We start from the raw sequence: 19230 nt of genomic DNA on the forward strand, positions 1-19230 counted from the left end.
GCCTTATTGATGCTAGAGGCCAGAGGAGAATGGGCCGACTGATTCAAGCTGATAGAAGAGCAACGTTGACTGAAATAACCACTCGTTACAACGGAGGTATGCAGCAAAGCATTTGTGAAGCCACAACACGCACAACCTTGAGGCGGATGGGCTACAACAGCAGAAGACCCCACCGGGTACCACTCATCTCCACTACAAATAGGAAAAAAAGAGGCTACAATTTGCACGAGCTCACCAAAATTGGACTGTTGAAGACTGGAAAAATGTTGCCTGGTCTAAAGAGCCTTGATTTCTGTTGAGACATTCAAATGGTAGAGTCCGAATTTGGCGTAAACAGAATGAGAACATGTATCCATCATGCCTTCTTACCACTGTGCAGGCTGGTGGTGGATGTTTTCTGGGCACACTTTAGGCCCCTTAGTGCCAATTGGCCATCGTTTAAATGCCACAGGCTACATGAGCATTTCTGACCATGTCCATCCCTTCATGACCACCATGTACCCATCCTCTGATGGCTACTTCCAGCAGGATAATGCACCATGTCACAAAGCTCAAATCATTTCAAATTGGTTTCTTGAACATGACAATGAGTTCACTGTACTAAAATGGCCCCCACAGTCACCAGATCTCAACCCAATAGAGCATCTTTGGGATGTGGTGGAACGGGAGCTTCGTGCCCTGGATGTGCATCCCTCAAATCTCCATCAACTGCAAGATGCTATCCTATCAATATGGGCCAACATTTCTAAAGAATGCTATCAGCACCTTGTTGAATCAATGCCACGTAGAATTAAGGCAGTTCTGAAGGCAAAAGGGGGTCCAACACCGTATTAGTATGGATACCTACTTATTAAGGGTTATCAGATCCTATCTGGGAGAATTCAAAGGAACACTGCTCTCAGAGCAGGGACCGAACTGGATTTTTCCCAGTTTATGATTCAACCCAGAAGCTGGCAAGCCCGAAGAACAGTTTTCCAGGCCTGCTGCCGAAACTGCCCACAGTGAGAAGATCGACCAAGCATGGGACAATGATCACATTTGAACTTCTTAAATGAGCCGCTACTTCCACCATTATTTTCGTGAATATCCTTGGGGCAGATGTCATCCCAAATGGTAAAGCCTGGAATGCAAAAACTGGCAAATCTGCCCCCCAGATGAATTGCAAGCCTGAAGAATTTTTGATCCTCCTGACAGACTGGGACATGGTAGTAAGCATCCTGAAGGTTCAAGGAAGCCATGAAGACTCCATCCTTCAGGAGTTTATTGTGTATTTCATTCCTAGATTTATTATTATTTGATGTGACCCGTTTGGCTGTTTTAATAGGAATACAACTGAATAACCTGTTTCCAACTAATCCTGAGGAACTGGCACTTTAGTTTTAAAATATCACTCTCCAATGCCTGCTGTAGCATTTGAGAGCTCTGAACTAAGAAGGAAGACGAAAGGAGATGTAACTTTTCCCAAAGTGTTCAGAAATCAAGTGTTTTCTGTAATTTTCTTCCAATGTTAGGCTACTTTCACACTAGCGTTCGATCGGATCCGTTCTGAACGGATCCGATCATAATAATGCAGACGGAGGCTCCGTTCAGTATGGATCCGTCTGCATTATTTTAGCATATAACAGCTAAGTGTGAAAATAGCCTCGTACGGATCCGTCCAGACTTTCAATGTAAAGTCAATGGGGGACGGATCCGCCTGAAGATTGAGCCATATTGTGGCATCTTCAAAAACGGATCCGTCCCCATTGACTTACATTGTAAGTCTGGACGGATCCGCACGCCTCCGCACGGCCAGGCGGACACCCGAACGCTGCAAGCAGCGTTCAGCTGTCCGCCTGTCCATGCGGAGGCGAGCGGAGCGGAGGCTGAACGCCGCCAGACTGATGCAGTCTGAGCGGATCTGCTCCATTCAGACTGCATCAGGGCTGGACGGCTGCGTTCGGGTCCGCTCGTGAGCCCCTTCAAACGGAACTCATGAGCGGACCGACGAACGCTAGTGTGAAAGTAGCCTAAAATAAAAAAATTTAGCCTTCGCCCTACCTGAAGCCTGGCGTCATTGTTACGAGTTTCAGAACCTTTGAGATTAAACAAGGAACCCTTGGTTTTCCCTGGCCTGGTTATTTTCATTTTTTGACTGAAAGAAGTTCCCCGTTTTCAAAAGGTATACTTTTTCCTGGAATTGACTAGAAAAGATTTTTTAGAATCATTCGCTTTCTGTAAAATCTTCTCCAAATCCTGGCCAAACAAAAGATCTCCATGAAAAGGGAGAATACATAACCTAAATTTAGAAGTAGCATCCCTCGACCAAGAGCCAACTTTTAAGAGATGTGGACACTGAAAAGGCCCAAATAAATTAATATATAATATATATATTAATATAATATATATACACACACACACACACACACTATCTCAGTACAGGTCTTATAAAAAGTCTATTAAAATCATCTAAGTATCCCCCCCCTGTCCACCTTATAAATACCGAAATATAACGTTTTATAACCTGCTTGTCCGGTCACTTATCTGCCCAAGGGGCGGCGTTTCATCTCAAAATGCGCCCAGCCAGCCGCTCCCAACTGCCGTTCTGAAGCCCCGCCCTGCTCATCAATATTCACTTCGCTGGGCGGCGGCTACAACTCTCCCGACTCAAGATCCTGCGCACGGCCCATTCAATCCTCTGGGCACGTCCTCCGTCCAATCTTCAGCGCATGCGCCTGGCCGGGGTCACATCGCGCCTGCGTACAGAGCGCTGCAGCCCCTGCTTTATGTGCATGCCCCGGGCACTTGAGTCGGGAGAGTTGTAGCCGCCGCCCAGCGAAGTGAATATTGATGAGCTGGGCGGGGCTTCAGAACGGCAGTTGGGAGCGGCTGGCTGGGCGCATTTTGAGATGAAACGCCGCCCCTTGGGCAGATAAGTGACCGGACAAGCAGGTTATAAAACTTTATATTTTGGTATTTATAAGGTGGACAGGGGGGATACTTAGATGATTTTAATAGACTTTATAAGACCTGTACTGACATATATATACCTAAATATGCTAATTGGGCCTGTCAGTGTCCCTTTAAGCCAGATTAGGTCTAAATAACACTGACACCGATTCCCAGAATCTTTTTAGACACGTCAACTTTTTTGTCCATGGGATCTTTTAATGATGTTCTTAAAGGGTAAAGCATTTGTCAAGGGTACATCTAATTTTGGGCATTCTAGCAGTGACTTTTCACCCTCTTCATTATAGGGTAGTTTGTGTTTAATGGTTTTAGGAATGAAGAGTTTCCCCATCAGGAACCTTCCATTCCCTTTTAATAAAAGAACAAAGGTTTTTATGAACCGGAAAGACCTTTCAGTTAAATTCATGGTAACTCCATCTGCATTAAAGGGGTTGTCTCGCTTCAGCAAATTACACTTGTGTAGAGAAAGTTATTACAAGGCACTTACTAATGTATTGGGATTGTCCATATTGCTTCCTTTGCTGGCTTATGACCTCCATGGTTATGACCACCCTACAATCCATCAGTGGTGGTTGTGCTTGCGCACTATAGTGAAAGGCACTAGCCTGTCTGCGCTCCCACAGTCCCGGGCACCAGTGAGGGCAGTGCTTTTACCTATAGTGTGCAAGCACGACCACCACTGATTGACTGCAGGGTGGTTGTAACCATATATAAAAATAAAATAAAAAAATAAAAAGTTATTAAAAATATGACTTCCCACAAAATGTAAATATACAAAAAGCAAAGACTGTGGCAACATAAAAACTTTTTCCATGCCATGTGCTATTATTGTGAAAAAGCAGTAAAACAAACTACACATTCTGATTATCACAATCGCCGGGGAGGGGACGCCGATCAGCTGTGCTCACCGAAGCTCTGCATACAGGCAGTGCAGCTCAGCTCCATTGACTTGAATGATGCCGAGCTGTAACTAGGCCAAGTAACCAATGTAGAGTTATGTCACTGGCCTAAGAGGCCGCGGTGCTCAAGACCTCTTCTAACACCCGATCGATGGGGGGGGGGTCCCACAGATCTAATACTGATGACCTATCCTGAGGATAACTCAAATAGCGTTTCCTGGATACTACCGGGCCACATACTGACACTGCTAAGGCCACCGACAGCTCCAGTGGCACAATGGACCCCATTCGGAGGTGCACAGGCCAAGGACCAGAAGGAGCACAAATCAGGCCCTAGGAACTGGAAAGGAGCAGATGAATACTTTTCTTTTTCTTTTGTTTAGGCACAGAATACTACTGGCCAAATGTAAAAGGCTTTATAAAGCTGGAAAACACCATTAGGGCTAAAATAGGTTAGGTCCTGAAGGGTTAATTTGATTCTCTAGCTGTAACTTGCGCCAACAGGAGCTCTGCCCTGCTGCCACTCTATAATAGGAGACCAGGCACACAAAGAATCTTGATAATCGGCGACCTTGGTCACTGAACGTAAAGACTGCAAGTAATGACTGAACGTGGTGGTGCTCTGCCCTAATGTGACCGACGCACCAGTAACAAAAGTACAGATCAGCTGGAAACAGACTTAAATATAAGCAGAGTGTGAAAGGTCTTTTTTTTTTTAAATGATACGAACACCTTTGTAAAAAACACTGATTAGTTTGTTTTGGGGAGAAAATAATTTCTCCAATTGGTTGTGTTATTTTTTTCTTAGTTTTCCTTCTACATGTACCTCCTATGCACAGCAGGCTGCTCTCAGTGGATTTACAGAGAATCATTGGGGAACCGCTCCCTGCCCCTTGTTCAGCCTCCCATTCCCACACAAATACAAGAAGGCCGCCCACTCTACCCCCATAATTCAGCAGCCAGTGCCTGCCACATGCCACCAGCTAGAGAACAGTACTAGTTGGCAGCGCACTATGCTCACCAAGTTCCTGAAGACCAGATGGAGCGGCAGGCAGGAGAAGCTGTGCAGCAGCACACATCAGTCGCTTTTTCAGGTATGTGCCTGCTGCCTGTGCCCCTCTGGCCCATGCCTGCAAAAAAGTGCTGGGCATGAGGAGGAATAATGAGAGATATAGATATAGATATAATATTTTTTTATTATAATATCACACAGTGCTGGGGGTAGGTAGGTATGTATATATACACACACACCCAAAGAACAGGGGGTGTATACAGAGAGGTGCTCCCTGCACCCACAGCTCCGCCCACTGCTGTACATAGCGCTAATCTGTGTGGGACAAGTGAGCGCTCACTGTGCGGACTGCACCCAATACTGTGTTCAGAAGAGAGTGCATGTAGTGACATCTGTCAATAATGAGATCTATATCAGGCCTATAACGCCATGCTTCTGACTGTAGATCGCTGCACTAATGTTATCTATATATCTATTGCCGTCTACAAATAATGGACTTTCTACAGAATGGAAAGTGAGACAGATCTGCTGCTTACAGGTTGTAGCATACAAGTAGCTGTGCTATGTGACCCTGACAGGATGTGGGGGCGGGGCAGCAGAGCTTGTGCATGTGAAATCTACAGGAACGCCCACAGAACCGCACAGGAGATGACAGCTCTGAACAAAACTCGTATCAGAGCATTTCTGAGGGCATGTGAAGCAAAGCTGATACCAGTAAACAAACAAGTGCAATTTTATTATGTGCTGCATTACGGCAAGATATGGGGTTATGATTTTCACTGCACAAAAGGTGTCCATAGCCTTTAACCTTATAGTTGAAATATGTGAAAATACTTAAATCGTATGAGACTCCTAGGCAAATAACACCAATAGAATAGTCAGACAATGCAATAGCAAGTTACTGACAACGTACAGATTCATTTAGGGAGAATGGATAACTCCTGCAAATATTCTAACTGCAATACAACAATTCACCACTAGATGTCAGCTTCCAGTAAATCACTTTATAAATCCCTGCCAAGACGGCTTGCGAACTTTATGCAAGGAATTTCCCTGGCTATACTCCACAAGGTTTATAGGGAAAAGCTGTAAACACAAGACTTCTCTGCTGCGCCATAAAAAAAGCTAAAAGCACAGTCACAAGATCTAACAGCTACCGTTAAAGGGGCTATGCAATAAAATCAGACATCATATACCGTAGCACATAACAAGTAATTGCCACAGCTTCTAACAGAAGATACAGTTGGTGAGAGTTAGGCCATATTTTTTTTTCCAGTTTATGTTCCGTATACGGATCCATTCATTTCAATGGGACCACACAAACAAAAAAAAAAAAAAAAAAACTGAATGTACTCCGTATGCATACCGTTTCCGTATTTCTGTTCAAAGATAGAACATGTCCTATTATTGCCCGCAAATCACGTTCCTTGGCTCCATTCAAGTCAAAAACCTGAACGGATACGGAATGCATCCGTATGTCTTCCGTATCCGTTCCGTTCTTGCAGAACCATCTATTGAAAAAGTTATGCCCAGTCCAATTTTTCTATGTAATTACTGCACACACCATGCTTCCGTTTGCGATCCGCAAAACACAGAAAAATGGAATGGAAACACTACTGAAACAAAGAAAAGGATCAGTTTAAAACGGACCGCAAAATACAGAAAAAGCCATACGGTCATGTGCAAGAGGCCTTAGACCCCTTGCAGATGAGCGTGTCCGGATGCGTTGCAAATGTGTTTCGTGAAAAATGCGCGATTTTGCAGGCAAAGTCATTCAGTTTTGTCTGCGATCACGTTCAGTTCACCACGTGGGTGCTATGCGTTTTAGGCTACTTTCACACAAGCGTTCGGGTGTCCTGTTGTGAGCTCCGTTTGAAGGGGCTCACAAGCGGACCCGAACGCTTCCGTCCAGCACTAATGCATTCTGAGTGGACGCGGATCCGCTCAGAATGCATCAGTCTGGCAGCGTTCAGCCTCCGCTCCGCTCAGCAGGCGGACACTTGAACGCTGCTTGCAGCGTTCGGGTGTCCGCCTGGCCGTGCGGAGGCAAACGGATCCGTCCAGATTTACAATGTAAGTCAATGGGGACGGATCCGTTTGAAGATGGCACACTATGGCTCAATCTTCAAACGGATGCGTCCCCCATTGACTTTACATTGAAAGTCTGGACGGATCCGTCTGAGGCCATTTTCACACTTAGAAATATTTTAACAATATAATGCAGACGGATCCGTACTGAACGGAGCCACAGTCTGCATTATATGAGCGGATCCGTCTGAGACGGATCCGCTCTGAACGCAAGTGTGAAAGTAGCCTTACACGCGTGTGATATAAAATAAACTGAAGGTATATAAACAGCTCTTAACAACTATGCGTGAAAAACGCATCACATCCGCACTTGCTTGCGGATGTGATTTTCACGCAGCTCCGTTCACTTCTGCAGTTTTCACGCAGCTCCGTTCACTTCTGCAGTTTTCACGCAGCTCCGTTCACTTCTGCAGTTTTCACGCAGCGCTGGCTCTATAGAATATAGAACATGATGCGTGAAAACCAACGCACATGTACACAGCCCATTGAAGTGAATGGGTCCGGATTCCGTGCGGGCGCAATGCGTTTGCATCACGCATGGCACACGCACGGAATACTCGCTCGTCTGCAAGGGGCCTTAAAGAATTAAGCTGAGCGCGTGCGACCACATCAGTTAGGGGGGAGGGAGCAATAAATAAAAGAACAAACAGCAGGTGGCGCTATACAGATACATTATATTGAATAGCTCAGGAGCCATGCTAAATTTTTGTTACATGGCATTACAAATTTATTCAGATCCAGGTGCTGGGTTTGAAAAAAGTATAGTCTCTCTTGTGGCACAACCCCTTTAAGTAAAAATGTAACCTATGGAAATCATGGCGCAGATTTACTGACGTGCATGCACCTAGAATCTGTCTCAAAAGTGGCACAAATTGGCTCAAGTAAGGTTTCTACAATGCCATGCGACTCACTGGAAAAAGGGTGTGGCTTCATGTGAAAGGGGGTGTGGCCTAAGATGCAAAACTGACCAACAATTCTGGTGCAGAATTCTGTCTGATAAGCCAACCAATAACTGGTGTGGAGTCAGAGAAAAGCCTCTGTCCCAGCACCTCACCCATCCTCCTGCCTGAGCCCCAGTGATAAATCTGGGGCAGGAGCTTACCCCATCTACAGGATCAGTAAGCCTGCCCCAATGTCTTGGCTTCATAGAGATTATCTACAGGTAATAGAGAAACGCTCCCATCCAGTGATGGCCAGTTCGCCCGCAAACACATGAGGGCTGCCATCTTGACTCAAGTCCGGCGAGGCACATGTAAGCCCTTACCTGTTGCTGCGCCGTGAACCGGTCTGAAGCAAATGCAGTCACCGGGAGAAAGCAGTTCTGAGAACAGCCGCCGTGGGCCTTCATCGGGCTGTTCTCAGAACTGCATGCTCCCAGTGACCGCATTTGTTTCAGACCGGCTGGCGGCGCAGGCACAGGTAAGGGCTTGCCTGTGCCTCGCCGGACTTGTGAGTCAAGATGGCAGCCCGCATGTGTTCGTGGGCGAACAAGGCGAACTGGCCATCACTGCTCCCATCTTACCATCAGACACAACAATGGATATTCTGAGGCAGACGGAGTGAAGAGCACACATTGGCAATGGAGCAGAGGAGACCTTTTAGGTGCCCAGCGTACCAGTTCTCCATTGGTCAGCTTGGCCTCTTTCACACTTGCGTTGTCCGGATCCGGCGTGTACTCCACTTGCCGGAATTACACGCCGGATCCGGAGAAACGCAAGTGAACTGAAAGCATTTGAAGACGGATCCGTCTTCAAAATGCGTTCAGTGTTACTATGGCAGCCAGGACGCTATTAAAGTCCTGGTTGCCATAGTAGGAGCGGGGAGCGGTATACTTACCGTCCGTGCGGCTCCCGGGGCGCTCCAGAATGACGTCAGAGCGCCCCATGCGCATGGATGGCGTGCCATGCAATCACGTCATCCATGCGCGTGGGGCGCCCTGACATCACTCTGAAGCGCCCCGGGAGCTGCACAGACGGTAAGTATGCTGCTCCCCCGCTCCCCACTACACTTTACCATGGCTGCCAGGACTTTAGCGTCCCGGCAGCCATGGTAAGCATTCAGAAAAAGCTAAACGTCGGATTCGGCAATGCGCCGAAACGACGTTTAGCTTAAGGCCGGATCCGGATTAATGCCTTTCAACGTGCATTAATTCCGGATCCGGCCTTGCGGCAAGTGTTCAGGATTTTTGGCCGGAGCAAAAAGCGCAGCATGCGGCGGTATTTTCTCCGGCCAAAAAACGTTCCGGTCCTGAACTGAAGACATCCTGAACGGATTTCTCTCCATTCAGAATGCATTAGGATAAAACTGATCAGGATTCTTCCGGCATAGAGCCCCGACGAGGGAACTCTATGCCGGAAGAAAAGAACGCAGGTGTGAAAGAGCCCTTATCTGAGTGTAAAATGATCCTTCACACGCACTTTACTAAAACCTGTTCTGAACGTGATGTAGAGGATTTTTGTAATGTACTTTTTTTTACTTTTCGTAATGAAATAGGGGCCTATTTTGCTTTAGAACCCACACGCTCATACGTGGCAGTGTACGGGACTACGGAGCCGGCACACAGGGCTCTGGAGGTGGTTTTAGACCAAACAGCCAACATGTATTTTATCCTGTGACTGGTACTTCTGGGGGAGTTTAACCAGCTCCATGGTAAAATCCATACCATTTGAGGCTTTAGCAGACAGCATAGATATGGGATAATTCATCAGGGCCACTACCATTCCCATCCTCTACACCGGCCTATATGGGATAATATACCCACCTTACAATTGTAAATGAAAATAGTGATAACCACCATGCGGTTCTGAGACAGCAGTACGTGGCTGTAGTAACTGTACGGGGGCCCTTTCAAACCACACATCAGCTGCAGAAACTTTGAGGTGCGGCAGCAGATTACCATGCCTTCCCCACAAGTGTGTTGGCCAGAATACCATCCAGAAATGGCCCCTGTATAGTGTTACTGTCCTCTATTCACTATGGCAGGCCACCCTCCATGGCTACTGTATGCTTCCCTATGCCAGGTACATGGCACAAGATGTGAGTAGCCAGTGACAAGTGTTGGCATCCCAGGAGTGATCCCTCCTGCAGGGAGAGGGGTACCCGATCTCTCCATTACAGAACTGACACCATACAACGCTGGAGATGATAATTCCTAAGCAGGTTTATATGCACAGATGAGGGGCAGGCCAACACGATGGGGGTTACACTGCAGCTGATCATGTGATGCCGCCTGGTAACAAGCACACGCTACATTCTACAGTCATGTGTGAGCGAGGCAGCTGACCTCTTATCTACAGCCTCGAGCATTCAGTAACAATCCAGTGACCGGAAGCCTCGGCTCACAGGATGCCTTACTATCTGCCCCCCCCCCCCCCCCCCCAAATCATTTATAGTACCGCAGCTGTCAGTCATAATAACCTAGTCCCATAAAAGTCATGTTCCAGCCCCCAAATAAACCCGGGCTGTATAAAATGCGGTGAAAAGTGATCACAATTGAAAATGAAGCAGAAGTGTGAGTCACACCACAGAGGTCAGCCAGTAACACCCAGCTCTGCCTGTTACTCAGAAAGGTACTCTGCAGGAAATTAGAGCCACTTGCACCAAGCTAACCACCCCATGCTACAGAGAACTATACTGCACCCCCTTGCTCAGTGAACCCTTCTCCTATACCAGGCGGTAATCGGCAGCAACATGGCACCCTTTACTGCAGTGGGGCTGCTGCAGCCAGTGGAGATTTTAGGCTGTCTGAGAAGGCACAAACGCTCCCTCCGGTCCTCTGGCAGCTTTTCCTAGACGTCACCATACATCGGCCACACGGCCTGGTGGCAGCTCAGCCCCACAGAATAGATACCAAGCACAGTCACTATACAGTGCACTGCGCTGTGCTTGGTAAGCAGATAGAAGGTTGCAGCACTGCCTTCTCAAACGGCTGACCAGTGAGGGTCCCGGGTTTTGGACCCCCACCCATCAGATACTGATGACCTATCCTGAGGATAGGCAATCAGTATCAAAATCCCAGAAAGCCACTTTAATATATGCAACTGAGCCTCTAGGAGCAACAGGGGCATTGCCGTTACACCTAGAGGCTCAGCTCTCTCTGCAACAGCTGCGCCCTCTGTACTTTAATTCACAGGGCATGGCAGGTGAGATCACATTTTCCCCGCATGGCCCTGTCAAAGTACAGATGGCGCGGCAGTTGCAGAGAGAGCGGAGCCTCTAGGTGTAACGGCAACGCCCCTGTTGCTCCTAGAGGCTCAGTTGCAGTGGTTTTCTGGGATTTTGATACTGATGGGTGGGGGTCCAAAACCCAGGACCCCCACTGATCAGCTGTTTGAGAGGGCACTGACGCCCCTGTTAGTGCCGCAACCTTCTCTCTGCTTACCAAGCACAGCGCTTTTCTCAGCAATGTGGACACATAGGAACCAACACAGATGTCTTCAGCTGCCAAGAGCACATGACAGATCTATCCTCGTTCTAATGATTGGTGGGGGTCTCAGTGCTCAGACCGCCACCAATCAAGTCTCTATGACATATCAGAAGTTTTCCTAAACTACAGGGACACCAATTTCCAGCCATCTGATGGGCTAAAATGTGACAACTACTCTAGGAAGCAGTTTGCAGCAGCCACAATGGTTGTCACCTCAACTTATCCACAGGATCCGATAGAGGATGCATGTCAGGTGTCCGACAGCTGGAGCCCCTGCCAATTACTAGAATGGGGGCCCAGCCGCCCATGTTTCCCGTTCGAATGGAGCGGTGGACACACACACACACAGCTATGGAACTGCTGGATACAGCAGAGAACTTGTCCCATACAGTTGAATGGAGTGGCAGCGTGTCCAACACTCGATTCAAGCAGTGGGGGGGGATACAGGCTCCCGTGCTAGTGATACACGGGGACCCCTACAGTCTGGAAAAAAAGCTGCCCTGCGCATGCGCTGAAATTCTGGCTCCCGACCCAGGTGAGAGACTAGGGGGCCAGGCGATAGCAGGATACAGACACTGGCCCTGTCAATCAACAAATGCGGGGGGCGTAATGTGAAGAGGGACAGAAGCCCAGGACGGGGAGAGATTTACCAAAACTACTGCAAAGGAACACTGGCTTAGTTACTCGTAGCAACCAGATTCCACCTTTCATTTCTCAGAGCTCCTTTGGCAAATGAAAGGATCAATCCGATTGGTTGTCATGGGCTCCCTAATGTGAGCAGGACCATCCAGTCCCCACAGCCTCCCAGTCACTGGACGTGTGAGGTTTTATGGAGACTGGACAGGACAGCCTGTATTCTGCAGGCAGACGTGCAGGGCGGCGGCTGCTGCTCAGTCACTGGGTGACTGTCCCTCATCTGATTAGGGGACTGGCAATTCTGTAACTTCCCATCATGAATATGGCGCTCAGATTTTCATTGCAAACTTCCACGGGAACGTCCGAGATCAACCCCGCCGTGTACGGCTTTCTATAGAACCCAACAGTGAGGTTGGGCAAAAATAGGGGTTAACGAAAACCCTAGGTGGACATTTGGCAGTTGTCCTGGCACAGTCACCTGCCCTACATGCACGGATCCCTGCTGAGGCCAGCGATTGGCTGCTGCAGTCACATGACTGATGTACAGAATTGCAGCCAGACTGGCCCGGTGGTGAATATGGAGGCACAAGTCTTATTTTTTTTTACCATTTCCTGTTGATCAACAGTCATAAATACTTGAAGAACCCCTTTAATCAATATGGTGTGTGTATTATATACGTCTATATCCTGACCCATACCTCCCAACTTTTGAAAATGATAAAGAAGGACAATATATGGCAGCAATTTTTTCCATACTAGGCCACGCCTCTAACTTCGCCCAAAGCATAATTACTGCCCCGTCACAATGGCAGTACCGGGGGGGGGGGGGGGGGGGGGGGGGGGGGGGGGGGGGGGATGGCCCTTTACAGCATGTGGAGCCCCTCGGACCATTTTGTTCTTGTGCTTCAATATCCGTTTAAATATTAGCACATAAATCATGGGATTATAAATATTGTAAGGTAGAAATTGCACTAAATAACTTACGGTGTAATAAACAGGTAGAAACCATACAGATAGTTTAGTAAGGAGCAAATTAGTACATTTATAACTGGACATTTATACATTAATTCCCCAGCTCAAAAAGAGGGACGTTTAAGGATCACAGAGGGACTTGGGTCCACAAGAAGGACACTTGGGCGGCATGCCTGACCCCGCACTCGCCATGAGCTCTCCGCCCCACAGACATGTCACATAGGTTTATACCGCACACTATTAAAAACACCTCAAAATATAGACGCAAATAGGAGAAAACAGGGAAGTTCCAGAACTTTGAGCCAGACAACATGGGGTTAAGGGTGGAGCCAAAGAAGCCAGGAACGGGGCGTCCGTGCCCCTCCACAGCCCAATAAACCCCTCCATCCCTTCACACACTCACATGACGGCGTCAGGCGGGAGCGGGACCGACACGAACTATCCTGGCACCGTCAGAGAACGGTGGGTTCTGTCACAGCGACACAACTGGAAGTGACAGCTGATTGGGCGAGGCTTATATGACGTCACCCGGACGGGATGGGCCGTTGGCGGATAGGGCTATACAATTCCTACCATTCTGTCAGGAATTTGTCTCCAGTGCAGACTTAGTGCTGTGGATGACGGCCGCCATTTTTATGAAGATCTGATTTAGTAGTAAGCCTATGGCTCGTAGAGAACAGGGGCAGGTATGACATTATACTCTGCACTGTGGTTGGAGGGAAGTACTTGTACAGTTGCTTTATATTGTTCTCTGGTCTCAGCCATATCAGACTTTAGGGTACTTTCACACTAGCGTTAAAGGGGTTGTCCCATCTCAGACAATGGGGCCATATTGCTAGGATATGCCCCCATTGTCTGATAGGTGCGGGTCCCACCACTGAGACCCGCAACTATATTGCGGGGCCGCAAGCAAAGTAGGGCGCACTGCGCATGCGTAGCTGCCCTCCATTCATTTCTATGGGGCCACCAAAAATAGCCAAGCGCTGGCTCGGCTATTTCCGTCGGCCCCATAGAAATGAATGGGAACCTGGGCCGCGCATGCACGGTAGGCTCCCATTCACTTCTATGGGAGCGGCGCTTGGTGGTGGACGGACCCTGGGAAATCTGGGGTCCTCCAGCCACAGCTCTCCCCCGCTCTGTTCTCGTTATAGCAGTGGGACCCACAACTATCAGACAATGGGGGCATATTCTTGCGATATGCACCCATTGTCTGAGATGGGAATACCCCAGTTTTCCGGTATTGAGTTCCGTGATAGGGGCTCAATACCGGGAAAAAAAACGCATCAGTATTATCCCAATGCATTCTGAATGGAAAGTAATTAGTTCAGTATGCATCAGGATGTCTTCAGTTCAGTCCTGCGGTATTTTCTCCGGCCAAAATTCCAAAACACCTTCCATTGAAATGTATTAATGCCGGATCGGGTACCAAGTGTTCTGGAAAAATGGACCCGGTTTCCCGGTCTGCGCATGCGCAGACCTTTAAATCTGTGAAAAAAATAAATCCCGGTTCCGTTTTAACGGATGGTACCGGAGAGATGGATCCGGTATTGCTATGCATTTGTCAGACGGATCCGGAAACAAATGCTATCCGTTTGCATACGGATTTCCGTATCCGGCAGGCAGTTCCGGCAATGGAACTGCCTGCCGGATTCTTTTAAGACTAGTGTGAAAGTACCCTAAGGTGAGACTCTTTAGTGGGAGAAGTGGTGCAAGAAAATCCCCACCTTATATAAAAAGGTTGTAGCCCTTTAAAATAAGCCTGTCTTTCTGATGCAGTGTACCTTGGATCTGCAGTTGGCAATCAGTTTAAATTTTTTTCTGGTTTGCCATAATAGCTGCACAATTAGAAGAAAAAAATTCAGTTTAGTTTTTTATTTCCACAGAAACAGCACCACACTTAAAGAGAACCTGTCAGCACCAAAATCGACCATAAACCGCCGGCGGTACCTTACAGCCGTTGATATCAGGTTTCTAATGACATTCTTGTGTAAGATGTCCGAGGCGCATGATCGCAATAAAACAACTTTTACTCCCTCCCAGGTCGTATGCAAATTAGGTTCTTAAAGTCAAGCTCACCGCGCCCCTATCCCACCCCTTCGCATTTAATTGACGGCCTGTTAGATTCTTTCAGATGCGATTCCATTCTGAGATTTTGCACATGCGCCGTATGATCTCGTTTCTCGACGATGGGTTGCCTTTAAAGAGGACCTTTCACTAGTTTAAAAACTAAAAACTAACTATATCAGTGGGCAGAGCGGCACCCAGGGGTCCCCCTGCACTTACTAGTATGTCTGGGCGCCGCTCCGTTCGCCCAGTATAGGCTCCGGTGTCTGCAGCTCCCTCTGTTGTACTGGACGGATTTTTTGTATTAGGCGTGTCCCTTGCTGCAGCGCTAGCCAATCGCAGCGCACAGCTCATAGCCTGGGACTCCCAGGCTATGAGCTGTGCGCTGCGATTGGCCAGCGCTGCAGCAAGGGACACGCCTAATACAAAAAATCCGTCCAGCACACCGGAGCCTATACCGAGCGAACGGAGCGGCGCCAAGGACATACTAGTAAGTGCAGGGGGACCCCTGGGCGCCGCTCTGCCCACTGATATAGTTAGTTTTTAGTTTTTAAACTAGTGAAAGGTCCTCTTTAAAGGAATATTTCCAATAAATATCCTGTGACTATACCATAGTATATCTGTGGTGAGAATACCTCTTTAACAGTGGCTCCCCACTGGAAGACTCGTCGTGATCAAAGTGTTCGATGTGCAGCCCTTTTATTTGCATAGGCGCCACGTGAGGCCTCTTGCACACGACCGTATGGCTTTTTTAGTATTTTGCAGTCCGCAAAAAATACGAATGACGTCCGTGTGCGTTCCGTTTTTTGTGGAACGGAACAGCTGGCCCCTGATAGAACAGTACTATCCCTGTCCGTTATGCGGACAATAATAGGACATGTTCTATCTTTGAACGGAACGGAAATACTGAAACGGAATGCACACGGAGTACCTTCCGTTTTTTTGCAGATCCATTGAAATGAATGGTTCCTTATATGGTCCGTACACAGAACGCAAAAAACAGAACAGAAACGGGAAAAAGAATGTTCGTGTGCAAGAGGCCTATGGCCTCATGCACACGACCGTTGTGTGTTTTGCGGTCCACAAAACACGGATGGCATCCGTGTGCGTTCCGTAATTTTGAGATTCCTTGGTGGTTGATTCCTTTTAATGGCTAACTGAAAAGACGATGACACAATTGCAAGCTTCTGAGACTACTCATGCCTCTTCCTCAGGCACCTTTTAAGACAGTATCTGAAGATTCACATATTTATATTTATACACCAAAGTACATAGGAAAATGCTTCGGTTTTCTCCCCATTCATTGTCAAAGGGGACAAAACGGAACAGAACAGAATGCATTCTGTTTCGTTTGGTTGCATTCCCATACTGGACAGAAAACCGCTGCAAGCTGCGTTTTTTACTGTCCGGCATGGGATGCAGAGCAAAATGGATCCGGCATGACACACAATGCAATGGTGCCGGATCCGGTTTCTCTGACACAATAGAAAACAGTTCCAACACCCATTGACTTAGGGCTCATACACACTAATGTATTTTCTTTCTGTGACCATTCAGTTTTTTTTTACGGACCGTATGCGGAACCATTCACTTCAATGGGTCCGCAAAAAAAACAGAAGTTAGGCCTCATGCACACGACCATTCCATTTTTTGCAGTCTGCAAACTGCGGATCCGCAAAAACGGAAGCCGCCCGTGTGCCTTCCGCAATTTGCAGAACAGAACGGGCGGCCCATTGTAGACATGCCTATCCTTGCTATTCTTGGCCGCAAAACGGACAAGAATAGGACATGTTATATTTTTTTTGCGAGGCCACGGAACGGAGCAACGGATGCGGAAAGCACACAGAGTGCTGTCCGCATCTTTTGCGGCCCCATTGAAGTGAATGGGTCCGCACCCGAGCCGCAAAAACTGCGGCTCGGATGCGGACCCGAACAACGGTCATGTGCATGAGGCCTTATGCTACATGCACATGACCGTATGTGTTTTGCGGTCCGCAACATGCCGATCCGCAAAAAAACGGATGATGGTCCGTACGGCATCGTTTTTTTTGCGGATCCATTGTAATAATGCCTATTCTTGTCCGCAAACTAGAAAAAAATAGGACATGCACAATTTCTTTTTTGAGTTTTTTGCGGACCTATTGAAATGAATGGGTCCGCATCCTATCCGCAAAAAAAAGGAACGGAAACAAACAACGTTCGTGTGCATGTAGCCTTAGGCCTAGTTCACACAAACGTTTTTTTTGCGAGTGTACGGGCCGTTTTTTTGTGTTCCGTATACGGAAGCATTCATTTCAATGGTTCCGCAAAAAAACGGAATGTGTTCCGTATGCATTCCGTTTCCGTATTTCCGTTTTTCCGTTCCGTTGAAAGATAGAACATGTCCTATATTTGGCCACAAATCAAGTTCCGTGGCTCCATTAAAGTCAATGGGTCCGCAAAAAAAAAAACGGAACACATACGGAAATGCATCCGTATGTCTTCCGTATCTGTTCCGTTTTTGCTGAACCATCTATTGAAAATGTTATGCCCAGCCCAATTCTTTCTATGTAATTACTGTATACTGTATATGCCATATGGAAAAACGGAACAGAAACGGAAACACAACAGAACTCAAAAACGGAACAGCGGATACGTGAAAAACAGACTGCAAAAAACTATAAAAGCCATACGTTCGTGTGAACTAGGCCTTACTCCGTGTGCATTCCGTTTCCATATTTCCGTTCCGCAAAAAAATAGAACATGTCCTATTATTGGCCACATTAAGTACAAGGATAGTACTGTTCTATGAAGGGCCAGCTGTTCCGTTCCGCAAAATACGGAATGCATACGGATGTCATCAGTATTTCTTGCAGATCCGTTTTTTTAACGGACTGCAAAATACATACGTTCATGTGCATGAGCCCTTACAATGGTTTTATTGATGGATCCGTCATGGCTATTTTAAAGATAATACAACTGGATCCGCTCATAACGGATGCAGCCGGTTGTATTTTCAATAACGGAAGCGTTGTTGCTGAACCCTGCCGGAAAAACGCATATGTAAAAGTAGCCTAACACAGTACAAATATATTTTTCACTTTTGCTGTTATCCCATTTAGTGCAATGGCTGCTCTGCTATACAGCAATGTTTGATTGTGTGATGAGTGTTGCAGCCAAGATAATCATGTAGCCCCTGTCTTATGCCACCCTCCACTCTGTAAGGCTACTTTCACATCTGCGCTTTTCCTTTCCGGTATTGAGATCGTCATAGGATCTCAATACCGGAGGAAACCGCTTCAGTTTTGTCCCAAACTGAACTGGACATAGTGCATCAGAATGGTAATACAACTGGATCCGTTCATAATGAATGCAGCCGGTTCTATTATCCTTAGGCCTCATGCACACAAACGTATTTTGTTTCCGTGACCGTTCGTTGTTTGTTTTTTTTTGGCGGATAGGATGCAGACCCATTCATTTCAATGGGTCCGCAAAAAATGTGGACAGCACACCGTGTGCTGTCCGCAGCAGTATGTCCTATTCCTGTCTGTTTTAGGCATTGTTACAATGGACCCACACCAAAAAACGGATGGGATACGGATGGCATTTAAAAAAAATATATAAATTGCGGACCACAAAACGCATACGGTCGCGTGAATGTAGCCTTACGGAAGCATTTTTGCTGATCCATGACGGATCCAGCAAAAACGCTGATGCCTAAGTGCTTCAGTGTTTCAGCCGCTGTCCCCATAGACTTCAATGGAAAGCTATGCAAAAATCGGAGGAAACTGCTCTCTGTTCAGAACTTTCATAGACTTCACTGAAGAGGACAGCGTACAGCCACATCTCCACTGGCGAATGACGCTCACAGGTAGCCCATTCTCACTACTGTACTGGCGGAATATGCTGCTATCGCGCATGTGTGGTGGAAATTTTATTATATGGACATTTTACTTTAGGATGTGTATTTAATATATTGTGTATTGTCATCATGTCTCTCAGTGTCAGGGTAAACCATTGGAGTGGATATCTTCCCGTGTATGTCCTGTAAAGGAACGTGCGCTTGTTGTCTCTAGTGCGCCTGATCAGCCGCTGGAGATAATGACGCTGTACTGTAAATAAACCTGCATGTGGATCATAGTAACTTTATCTGGCATTGATCACTGAGCAAGGATGGATAAAGTTCGCTCCAGTGGTAATGTATA

At 47.2% G+C, this 19230-nt stretch overlaps 1 protein-coding gene across 1 annotated transcript in view; it reads right to left on the bottom strand.

Moving 5' to 3' along the window:
- The window catches only part of LOC122926846 (vesicle-associated membrane protein 3-like), a 37605-nt gene extending 24102 nt beyond the window's left edge, over positions 1-13503 (bottom strand). The window contains exon 1 of the mRNA XM_044278348.1: positions 13386-13503. Within this exon, the coding sequence (XP_044134283.1) occupies positions 13386-13387 (2 nt within the window). The 5' untranslated portion in view covers positions 13388-13503. The remainder of the gene's footprint in view (positions 1-13385) is intronic.
- Positions 13504-19230: the final 5727 nt, after the last annotated feature.

Source organism: Bufo gargarizans, chromosome 2 (assembly GCF_014858855.1).
Source record: "Bufo gargarizans isolate SCDJY-AF-19 chromosome 2, ASM1485885v1, whole genome shotgun sequence".
Classification (NCBI taxonomy): Eukaryota; Metazoa; Chordata; class Amphibia; order Anura; family Bufonidae; genus Bufo; species Bufo gargarizans.